Source organism: Ascaphus truei, chromosome 1, assembly GCF_040206685.1.
Source record: "Ascaphus truei isolate aAscTru1 chromosome 1, aAscTru1.hap1, whole genome shotgun sequence".
Lineage (NCBI taxonomy): Eukaryota > Metazoa > Chordata > Amphibia > Anura > Ascaphidae > Ascaphus > Ascaphus truei.
Genome location: NC_134483.1, coordinates 1,045,024 through 1,057,602, shown reverse-complemented (window position 1 = coordinate 1,057,602; position 12,579 = coordinate 1,045,024). Strand labels below are relative to the sequence as shown.

The 12,579-nt window shown below is 45.6% G+C and overlaps 1 protein-coding gene across 1 annotated transcript; it reads right to left on the bottom strand.

Moving 5' to 3' along the window:
- Positions 1–9,529: 9,529 nt before the first annotated feature.
- LOC142468913 (epidermal differentiation-specific protein-like) lies at positions 9,530–10,054 on the bottom strand. Its single transcript, XM_075575598.1, has one exon. The coding sequence runs from the start codon at positions 10,052–10,054 to the stop codon at positions 9,530–9,532; it is 525 nt and encodes a 174-aa protein (XP_075431713.1).
- Positions 10,055–12,579: the final 2,525 nt, after the last annotated feature.

Genomic DNA, 12,579 nt, shown 5'->3' with positions numbered 1-12,579 from the left:
GAAACATGGGAACAGGGGAACATACAGTTTCCTGACATGACAAGGTGTAAGCCAAATTCCTGGACCGCAGTCCAGTTAACCCCTTGCCTCCCTGGTGAGGTCAAGGGGTGGCCATATGGGGTGCAACCCCTTTAATACCGGGCCCCTCTCCCTCTACAATGGTAATGTATTGGTCCTTTGGATGTATGGTAATATATTGGTCCTGTAGATGCATGGTAATGCATTGGTCCTGTAGATGTATGGTAATGCATTGGTCCTGTATATGTATGCTAATGTATTGGTCATGTAGTTGTATGGTAATGTATTGGTCCTTTGTATGTATGGTAATATATTTGTCCTATAGATGTATGTTAATGTATTGGTCCTGTATATGTACAGTAATGTATTATTCCTCTAGATGTATGGTAATGCATTGGTCCTGTAGATGTATGGTAATGTATTGGTCCTGTAGATGTATGGTAATGTATTGGTCCTGTATATGTATTATATGGTAATGTATTGGTCCTTTATATGTATTATATGGTAATGTATGGTCCTGTAGATGTATGGTAATGTATTGGTCCTGTTGATATATGGTAATGTATTGATCCTGTAGATGTATGATAATGTATTTGTCATGTATATGTATGGTAAAGGATTGGTCCTATGTATGTATTAAATGATAATGTATTGGTCCTATAGATGTATGGAAATGTATTGGTCATGTAGATGTATTAAATTGTAAAGTATTGGTCCTGTATATGTTTGGTAATGTACTGGTCTTGTATAGGCATTATATGGTAACATATTGGCCCTGTATATGTATGGCAATGTACTGGTCCTGTAGATGTATGGCAATGTATTGGTCCTGTAGATGTATAATATGGTAATGTATTGGTCCTTTATATATATTATATGGTAACGTATTGGTCCTGTATATGTATGGTAATATATTGGTCCTGTAGATGTATGGTAATGTATTGGTCCTGTATATGTATGGTAATGTATTGGTCCTGTATGTATGGTAATGTATTGGCCCTGTAGATGTATGGTAATAAATTGGTCCTGTATATATATTATATGGTAATGTATTGGTCCTGTAGATGTATGGTAATGTATTGGTTCTGTAGATGTATGGTAATGTATTGGGCATGTAGATGTATGGTAATGTATTGGTCCTGTAGATGTATGGTAATGTATTGGTCCTGTATATGTATTATATGGTAATGTATGGTCCTGTAGATGTATGGTAATGTATTGATCCTGTTGATGTATGGTAATGTGTTGGTCCTTGTAACAGGGGAGTTATCCCTGTTCAGGTAATGTGCCTCTAATCCAGCAGTGTGGTGGTTAACTGCTGGTAGTCAATTAACAAACACCACCTGCCTGATTAGATGGCTTAGAAAAGCCTGTCCTCTGAGACAGGAAGTGAGACTCCTTAGCTCACACCTGAGCTGAACTCGGAGACAAGCAGTCTTGAGCCCTGCCAGAAGAAACAGCAGAGCTGCTTTCAAGACACAGGGGAAACTTCTGAACCTGAATGCTGACAAAACCTGACTAAAGGTAGCAACGCAGGAACAGAGAAGATTTTCCCTCCAAACCAAAAGGAACAGATAAGACTTTCATTTATGAGACTTTTTATATCTGCTTATTTCATGCTATATGTTTGGGGCTGGGAGACATGCTTATCTAAAGGGAGTGGTGGATTGCATAGTATTTCACTAGAAATACTCCCAAGTGAATAGAAGCTTTGTTTACCCCTTGTTTGGATGGTTTCCTGGTATTAAGGAAACAGGCGCAATAAAAGCCTTATTTAATTTCACTATAATCAGTCTCCCTTGCATACCTCTGTGAGCGTCCGCCTACAATCCTGTTGATGTATGGTAATGTATTGGTCCTGTAGATATATGGTAATGTATTGGTCCTGTAGCTGTATGGTAATGTATTGGTCCTGTATATGTATTATATGGTAATGTATTGGTCCTGTATATGAATGGTAATGTATTGGTCCTTTATATGAATGGTAATGTATTGGTCCTGTAGATGCATGGTAATGTATTGGTCCAGTAGATGTATGGTAATGTATTGGTCCTGTATATGTATTATATGGTAATGTATTGTTCTGTTGATGTATGGTAATGTATTGGTCCTGTTGATGTATGGTAATGTATTGGTCCTGTTGATGTATGGTAATGTATTGGTCCTGTAGATATATGGTAATGTATTGGTCCTGTAGCTGTATGGTAATGTATTGGTCCTTTATATGAATGGTAATGTATTGGTCCTTTATATGTATTATATGGTAATGTATTGGTCCTGTAGCTGTATGGTAATGTATTGGTCCTTTATATGAATGGTAATGTATTGGTCCTGTAGATATATGGTAATGTATTGGTCCTTTATATGAATGGTAATGTTTTGGTCCTGTAGATGTATGGTAATGTATTGGTCCTGTAGATGTGTGGTAATGTATTGGTCCTGTAGATGTGTGGTAATGTATTGGTCCTGTATATATATGTTATTTTCCTGTACTTGTATTGTACGGTACTGTACCATATTATAGGTTGTTTATGACTATGTAACGGGGGTTACATATTAGAGTCCTTCCAACGCAGATACTATAACCACAGAATGAGTGGGGGGAATTATCGGGCAGTGAGGAATGGGGTTATATACAGTAGCGACATTGCTTATTGAAGCAAAAGCCGCCGGCTCCATGCGGCTAGGAAGCGGGTAGCCGCGGCTCGTGGCGGCGCACTGTGACGTCACAGTAACATGCGCGCCCAGCTTCCCCGTCTTCCCCGGCTTCCCCAGGCTTCCCCGACACCCCTGGAGATCAAATGAAGGTAAGCGGGGGTGCGGGGAAGCAGAGGGGCAGAGCAGGAGCCGGGTACGGGGTCGGGAAGGGAGGTAAATTGCGCGCGAAGTGGAGGGGGGGTGCGTGGGGGAAACGCGGCGGCGCGCGGTTGTTACTGGCGGCAGCTGGGGTAGATCTCGGTGTGCCGTCGTGATTTAGTGCAATAAACAATGTCGGTGCTGTACACACTTACATATTTAATTTCAGATGTGTTTAGTTGCACCTATAGAAAATAATTATATTGTTCTGATTGCATAAAATATACATGTAAATATTATCAATGATTACATTCCCCCTATATAAGGAGCCTGCAGAAGTAGCCCTTTATACACTATACACAGGTATATATATACCCAGATATCTTACTACCTATTTTGCTGCTAGATTAGAACATTTCCTAATACAACTCATAATGCTGGTATTCAATATATTCACACATTCATTCTTATACACACACTGTCACACACAATGTCACACACTGTGACAGGGTCATTAAGTCAGTATATGTTAGTAGGAGATGGCAGTATGCATGCTTTCCAGTAGATGAGGGGTTAACCCAGCTTGTTAAGCAGTCCACAGGTGATTAAAATTAAGCTAGTTCACCTGCTTTAAAACAGGAAGAGGAAATGCCTCTCGGGCGGCAGTCTCTCTCTCTGAGGTGCAGAGAGAAGACAGAGGAGTGTTGACAGACAGACACAAGCTGCTCAGATTGATCCTGTCCCAAGGGGGGGGAGATTAAAGCTCCCAGGTAAGGAGCCAACTGCTATTGCTGAACCTTGTTGGGCTGGACTAGGTTAGCTAGCCAGACAGGTAGTTAGCCTGCACTTTTGTTTAGTCAGTGCCCCGACCGGGGTTAGGCTTTTGTTTATGTTTCAATTTAAAGGGACAGTGTACCCATTGTTTTAGTTACTCTTTTTGGACAAATAAATCCATCTGCACTATTTCACCAGAAAAGTCGTGTTGTCTCCTCACTTACCACGACCATCCTGCCACACGTGGTGTCAGAAGTGGGATGTCGAACACCCTGTAAAAGGGGCGGAGCTACCGATTGCGACTGGTGGGACCTGTCCACGCGGTAACTATCAGTATGGAGGAAGTTGTAAAGGCCTTAGTGCACAGCACCGCTGTTCAGCAGGAAAGCACGGCTGCACAACGCGAGACGAACCGGATACTTGCAGCCCAGCTTGACATTATTGCAGACACACAGAAACAGCTGATTGAGCAGCTGACCCAGATTAAAATGGACTCGTCCAGTACGGCCCCGGCGTGGCCCGTCCAGGCGAATGTGTACCTGCAGAAAATGACGCCGCACGATGACGTCGAGGGATACCTCAGGTCCTTTGAGCGAATCGCTTCCCGGGACAGTTGGGCCCCCTCCAAGTGGGCTGGGATTATCGCACCCTTTTTACTGGGGGAAGCCCAAAAAGCGTATTGTGACCTTGACGAAGAAGTCGCAGCAGACTATGACTGTCTGAAAAGCGAAATCCTTGCAAGGATTGGAGTGACTCCCGCAGTTTGTGCGCAGAGGTTCCATACGTGGAGATACCAGGATAAGAAGCCACCCAGGTCCCAGTTATGGGATTTGATTCACATAGCATCCAAGTGGCTGAAACCAGAGGAATATAGCCTGACACGGATCCTTGAGATGGTGGTGTTGGACCGCTTCATTCAAGCGTTACCCCAGGACCTTCAACAGTGGGTGGGGCAGGGAGATCCCCTCTCTTTTGATGCCATGGTACGCGCAGTGGAGCAGTTTCTGGCTACCCATGAACTGTCACGCCCCACTTGCACAAACCACAACCCACGTACCAACTTGAACAGTAGAGGCCAGCGCTGGCGCCAGGACCCACGACCGGTCGCACGATTTGAGCGGGTGGAAGAAATCCCGGATAGGGACAGAAACTGTAAATCTCAGAAAGGGTTTCAAGAACGAACTGGGCCAATTGTTTGTTTTGAGTGTGGGGAGACGGGACATATTAAGGCTCACTGCCCACAGTTGTCTGAGTCAATGGAGTGTGCGTATGGCTCTGTGAAGTCTGAATTTTGTGGGGTGGTAGGTATGACCCGCGAGGGAAAACGTACCCACAACTTCCTCACCACGGTGATTTTAAATGGTAAACCAGTCTCCGCCCTGGTGGACTCAGGGAGTAATATTAGCTTCTTATCAGGGAAGTTGGTTAAGCCTCTCCGGTTACACCAGGGTGAGAAGTTGCAGGTATTATGTGTGCATGGGTGTACGCTTCCGTACACCACGACTCTGATAAAAGTATAAATCGAGGGGCAAGTCATCCAAACTACGGCAGCAATTGTACCAAAGTTACCCCATTCCCTAGTGTTAGGCTGTAATTTTCCGGGTTTTGACACCCTGATCAGAGGACAGCTCACTTTAAACAATCCTACTCCAGATGAGCTTTTTCCATTTACAGACCCCGGATTAGTCTCCGAGGTGTCTAAAACTCCTAAGTCGAAACGAGAACGTAGGTAGGGAAAAAAAAGAGGTACACCCCCACCCCAGTTAGCACTGGCCACTACTCCTGACGGAGGGGGACCAGAGGGAGAAGAGTTGTCCGAGACAGGTCCTGTTGATGCTCAGGTGTCCGAGTCACCCGTGGAGGTAACCGGCCAAACTCCAGATGAGGAAGGTTTTGAAAGTCTAGAACTTTCCCTGACTAACTTTGGTAGGGAGCAGGCTAATGATCCCCAGTTGAAAAATGGGTTTAGCCAGGCAGTAGAAGTTAATGGAGTCCCGGTGAAGGGACAACTAAGGAATCCTATCCCTATTTTTGTATTAAAAATGACTTGTTATACCATGTGAGCCAAGAGGAGGGCCAAGAGATAGAAAAATTGCTAGTACCCAGTTCATTAGTAAGGAAGGTCCTGGAGCTAGCACACTCTCATTTATTGGGGGGTCATCTGGGAGTAGAGAAGACACAGCAAAGAATCCTAAAAAGATTTTACTGGCCAGGGATATATAATGCAGTAAAGAGATTCTGTGCCTCTTGTCCAGAGTGTCAGTTGACAGCCCCCGACCAAGTTTGAGGGCCTCATTGATCCATATGCCTATTATTGAGATCCCATTTGAGAGGATCGCCATGGATATAGTGGGTCCCTTGGAGAAATCTGCCAAGGGTCATCAATACATCCTAGTGATCCTAGACTATGCCACTTGCTATCCAGAGGCACTACCTTTACGTAATACTTCCTCCAAAGCTATAGCTAAGGAATTGTTACAGGTATTCTCCCGACTCGGGATACCGAAAGAAATTCTGACAGACATCTAAGCTTATGCGAGACTTATGTGTAGAGCTAAAAATACAGTCCCTAAGAACCTCTGTTTACCATCCGCAAACGGACGGACTGGTAGAACGATTTAATAAAACTCTGAAGATGATGTTGAGAAAGGTGGTTGCTAGTGATGGGAAAAACTGGGACACCTTGTTGCCTTATCTCTTGTTTGCTATCCGAGAGGTGTCACAGGCCTCTACAGGGTTTTCCCCATTTGAACTCCTGTATGGGAGACGCCCAAGAGGGATTCTTGATAGCCTCAAAGAAGAGTGGGAGCAACAAGCTGTTCCAGGGAAAAATGTCGTCCAATTTGCGGAAGATTTGAAAGAACGTATTGCGCATATTATCCCCCATAGTCAGACAACATTTAGAAGAGGCACAGAGGGCCCAACAGAACCTTTACAACAGACAGGCTACGGTTCGCAACTTCCGACCAGGGGACCGAGTAATGGTGCTTGTTCCCACGGCCAAAAGCAAGCTGTTATCACATTGGCAGGGGCCATATGAGGTTCTAGAACAGGTCGGCCCGGTGAATTATAAAATTCGACAGCCAGATCGGAGGAAGGTAGAGCAAATTTATCACATAAATCTATTAAAATCCTTGAAGGATAGAGAGGTATGTCTGACGGTAGTAGCTAATAAATCCGGGAAAGGGGAAGAACCACTTGTTCGAATATCGGCAGAACTCACCCCTGAACAATACAGAGAAGCTGTGGACTTGGTAAAAAGGAACAGGGATGTATTTTCCAGCGTACCAGGGAAAACTAGGGTGATTTCCCATGATATCGTCACCAAGCCAGGCGTAGTCATTAAGATAAGACCCTATAGAATCCCAGAAGCCAGAAGAGGGGCTATTCAGGCAGAGGTAAAGAAGATACTAGATTTAGGCATAATTGAGGAGTCCCATAGTCAATGGTCCAGCCCTATTGTCTTGGTACCTAAGCCAGATGGGTCAATACGGTTCTGTAATGACTTTAGAAAAGTAAATGAAGTCTCGAAGTTTGATGCCTATCCTATGCCACGGGTAGACGAGTTAATTGAGAGGTTGGCGAGGGCTCGTTTTCTAACCACTTTAGATCTTACAAAGGGTTATTGGCAAATCCCCTTAACAAGTTCAGCAAAAGAGAAAACGGCCTTCTTCACACCTGATGGTCTTTTTCAGTATACTGTCTTACCCTTTGGTCTTCATAGGGCGCCTGCAACCTTCCAAAGGTTGATGAATAAATTGTTACACCCACACTCGAACTACGCCTCAGCGTACTTAGACGATGTGGTAATTCATAGTCCAGATTGGGACTCACATCTACAAAAGGTTGAGGCAGTGTTGAGAACCTTTCGGGAGGCGGGTCTTACAGCCAACCCAGCTAAATGTTCAGTCGGCCTAGCAGAAGCAAAATATCTTGGCTATGTTGTGGGAAGGGGGACAGTAAAACCACAGCTCAATAAAGTTGAAGCCATTGAGAGTTGACCCTGTCCCCTTAAAAAAAACAGGTTAGGACATTTCTAGGCATGGTAGGTTACTACAGGCGATTTATACCCCATTTTGCAACCCAGGCAGCACAGCTTTCAGATCTAGTAAAGGCAAAGGCACCTGATGTTGTAAAATGGAACAGTAATGCGGGGACCGCATTTTTAGACCTACGTACAGTAGTCACCCAGTCTTGGTAGCCCCGGATTTTACTAAGGAGTTTTTTCTGCAAACGGACACCTCCGAAGTAGGTCTCGGAGCAGTACTGTCCCAGTTTGTAGGAGAAGAGGAACACCTATTTAAGTCGCAAATTGTGTCCCCACGAACAAAGATATGCCACAGTAGAAAAAGAGTGTTTGGCCGTAAAGTGGGCAACAGACACATTGAAGTATTATTACCTGTTAGACAGGTCTTTTACGCTCATTACAGATCACGCACCCCTACAGTGGGTGCATAGAAATAAAGAAAAGAACTCGAGAGTTACCCGTTGGTTTTTGTCGTTGCAACCTTTCAACTTCACGGTCCAACATCGGCCAGGCATACTGCACGGTAATGCTGATGCACTCTCTAGGGTGCACAGTCTCGGTACACGGGCCGCTCCACTCTGTAACGTTACGCTGGGAAGGGGGATATGTGACAGGGTCATTGACTCAGTATATGTTAGTAGGAGATGGCAGTATGCATGCTTTCCAGTAGACGAGGGGTTAACCCAGCTTGTTAAGCAGTCCACAGGTGATTCAAATTAAGCTAGTTCACCTGCTTTAAAACAGGAAGAGGAAATGCCTCTGGGGCGGCAGTCTCTCTCTCTGAGGTGCAGAGAGAAGACAGAGGAGTGTTGACAGACAGACACAAGCTGCTCAGATTGATCCTGTCCCAAGGGGGGGGAGATTAAAGCTCCCAGGTAAGGAGCCAACTGCTATTGCTGAATCTTGTTGGGCTGGACTAGGTTAGCTATCCAGACAGGTAGTTAGCCTGCACTTTTGTTTAGTCAGTGCCCCGACTGGGGTTAGGCTTTTGTTTACGTTTCAATTTAAAGGGACAGTGTACCCATTGTTTTAGTTACCCTTTTTGGACAAATAAATCCACCTGCCCTATTTCACCAGAAAAGTCGTGTTGTCTCCTCACTTATCACGACCATCCTGCCACAACACATATACACATACGCACACACATACACTCTCACACACACTCTCTCACAAACACACACACACACACACTCTCACACACTCACATACACACACACGCACACACACCCAGAGACACAGGGAGGCGTCACTGCTCTCAGAAAGTTTATTATTATGATTACAGCAGAATTAGCAGATAAGGGGGGGCAGTGGGAGAATAAGAGAGATTCAGGGGCTTCCCAATCTTCAGCCTGAGCTCATCACCAGCAGCTCCTCTTTAATGGTCACTTAGTGTCCCCTCTTCTCTGCCCGGTCCTGCAGAAGTAAAGGACCCACACGTGGTGTTTCCAAGTCTCAGATCTCAGGGTCTCTCACACAGGAGAAACAGGACAGGGGTGCGGGGGGAGAGCACAGGCTTCTTCAGATGGGTTTATCATCACAGCTTGCAGGGAAGGGGGGAAAGCTTCTGATTATACAGGAGGTATAGGGTATAAAGCAGGAAAAAGGCAGGACAGGCTGGCGGTGTGCTCGATGCTTTCCCTGCCAGTCCCTGGGAGCAGAGTGTGCAGGGATCAGGCAGGACAGGCTGGCGTTGTGCTCGGTGCTTTCCCTGCCAGTCCCTGGGAGCAGTGTGCAGGAATCAGGCAGGACAGGCTGGCGGTGTGCTCGGTGCTTTCCCTGGGAGCAGAGTGTGCAGGGATCAGACAGGACAGGCTGGCGGTGTGCTCGGTGCTTTCCCTGCCATTCCCTGGGAGCAGAGTGTGCAGGGATCTGGGGGCTCTGTGTTGGCCGCTCATGCACTGGGACATCTCTTTATTATGGCAAGTAGGGCTTCAGAGATTTCAACTTGCCATCCCATTGAATAGCAGAGTAGTTTGGTACGCTATCTCCAGCCACGACAGCCATCATATTTCCTTCGTAACATTGCTGGTCAAACAGGACCCAGGCTCCTGACTCCACTTTGTGAGATGAGATCTTGTTATCCATGCTTGACGTTGATATTATATACTGTGCGTCTAGCAGAGTCGTCACGGCCCCCTTATAGTCGTTGTCCACATACAGATTGATCTTGGGGGTAGACAGACCACCTTTGATGACCTTCACAGAGGCGATTTTGTTATTGAATTCAGGGAGAACGGCATGCTCTCCTTCCTGATACATCTCAAAGTCTCCTCCATAGTTTTTCTCTGTGAAGATAATCCAGGGGTCCCCAGTGATTCGCATGGATGAGGTTCTGTTCAGAAATTTTTTTTTTGTCAGGTCTGGGGAACTCTCATGTAGCGAGATTGCGCCGGTTTTACCCTGAAAGTTTGGATCAGCAAACAGCTCGATCGTGTTCATCTTTGCGTGTTCCTTGTGCATCATATCTCACAGGGTAACAATGTCTCTGAGGCTCAAGGAGAGATAATGTTCTCCCCAAGCAGAGGAGCCAGGATTATATACTCATGTTCCTGTGTATGTCACTATGTGGGGGGGAAGGTGGGGGATTTCAAGGAATTAGAGAAAGGAGGAATTAAGATGTCCAAAGACATGTGGGTTTTAATGTTTTGACCTTTCACCTTTTATTCCTTGCATTAAAAACCAGATAATAACATTTCAGAACACGGACATAATCAGAGAACAGGTTACTTGTTGCTTTGTTTCTTTCCAGAGATAGCGAGTGACATTGTCAATAACAAAATATATGATCTGTAAACCAAACACGGAGGGAAAGAATGTAACCATTTGATCCATTACTAATAATGCAACACATTCCAGCTGTGAGCTCGGCTGTTTTAACCCTTCATTCTACCCATGTACAATAAAAGTGCTCAATGAAGATTTCAAGCATAAATATATAGTCTGGGTCCCCCCTAAGTCCCCCTTGGCCCCTTACTTGGCGGCTGGCAGCGGAGGCTGGGGCGAATGTGGCGGTATGCGGGAGAAGGTACAGGAGCCTGCGGGCAGTCAGGAGAGTCCGCGGTGGCTTCCTTCGCAGGGCGCTGCCATCTTGCGTATGCTTGCGCAGTGAGGTTTCATGCATGCGCATAGTTCCCTGAGGTGCGCCGGCCATTCTGGGAGAGGTGTGCATGCGCAGGGTATTCACTGGAGTGGTGGCTATTACAGTTAGATGCCGCAGGGGAACTACAACCCCCAGCAGCCATTGGGGATGAAGGACCAGCTGGTACGCAACAGCCAATAGGCTGCAGATATCCCCTGCACAGAGAGATACATTTTGGCGCGCTGGAACCGCGCGCTCAGTCAGAGCTGGGGAGCAGGACAAGTAGGGAGTGCCTCAGGAGTCCGTGGCTCTGAGTCTAAGCCTAGTTTGCACATTTTGTCGCTGGATCAGCGGATCCTGTTATTGTTCGGCAGTACCTTGGAGCTGGAGCACCTGGGCAGGTACTACAACAAGTGCACAACTATACTGTACATACTGTGGGCAGCGCTGTCACACACTTTGGGTTGTGTTGGCTACTGTGGTGGTTAGGTGCCCAGGGCACCTCAGTACGTTGGGAAAAACCTCACTGGGATGCAGACTAGGGGGTTGGACAGTGGGATACTGTGTATGTGTAAGGCTGCTCGAGGCCTGCATGTTGTGCTTACTGTGTGGGTATTAGTTCCGAGTTCAGTAAACCTGTTATATTATACCCATGTGTGTGCTCATTGGATTGGGTCCTGTGAAGGGGCTATCTGGTGCTGCCAGGATGCTTTGCAGGTGGAGACGCTGTAACCGGAATAAACCAGGTACACCTCAGGCTCCCAGCAGCGGAGGATCGGGCCTCCTGTGAGCCAACAGGTAAAACGCACCACATTACACTCACGGGGACCAGTTATTTACACCTTTTTATCGGGATAATTCACTGAGCAAAACAAGATAGTTAAACAAATTGTCATTTATTCCATAGAAACAGACGTACACACCGTGGGTTACAAAATACAGAAGAAAACACACTTACCTGGGGTCTGGGCTACAAAAAAATAGACTTTCCTAGGTGAAATAGAACATAAAACAAAGTCTTTAGGTTGATCGGGACTTAGCCCGAAATGTCCTGGAACTCAAATCGGCATGAAGTCCCTGACACCACCGCTCTCTTTCATCCGGAGATGCTGAAATCCCTTGACCGGGAGTTACAGATGCAGCGGCCATTATTCGATGATTTCTCTGTGCCGTTTTCGTAAAGTCTGCTGTATTCCACGTGGCATTCACTCGTTAATCTTCATGAATGCTGCTAATCACACGCCTGTTTACCGTTGTTGATTTTCCGTGATTAATGTGATTGTGATTTGTTTGAGTGCAGTTCTGCGTGTTTCCGCCAGATGGCAATAGTGAATCCTTTTGCACAGGGCAAATAGTGAGTTGTGTGTAGTCAATTTGCAGGTGTTTAAAAACTAGATAAAAAGAGTGGCTTCAACAGTCATCCAGTGTAAATTGACCTTGGTCGCTGTAGACGTTATCAAATTTAGGCGTTTCATAATTAAAATCTCCACAGTATACACAATGCTTGTCCCGTTATTCTACAGTACTATCCCTGCACTTGGTGAATGGACATCATGTCAAGTACTTATACCAAACCAAAATGTAGTTACACATTTCTCATATTTTCTGCAATTAATGCTGGGACAGGTAAGAAGGAGACTTTAGCAGAGATTTCCGACTATATAATTGAAAAATAAGAATTCTTCACATTTTCCCCGAACCAATGTGGCTGGAAGAATTCGATAAGGCAAACATTAAATAATGAGGATGGCATTTTTCGCACAGCCCCTCCTCCGGGAGATACAAGAGGATATTAGCCGGTGCTTCCAGCTTTTGCCAGTATGTTTGCTCATGGCGACTTCAAAAGAAGAAAGGTCGGGTTTCATTCATTTAAGATTCGTACAGT

Coding starts and splice junctions, on each gene's coding strand:
- LOC142468913 (XM_075575598.1), bottom strand. CDS start 10,054: ATGAACACGATCGAGCTGTTTGCTGATCCAAACTTTCAGGGTAAAACC.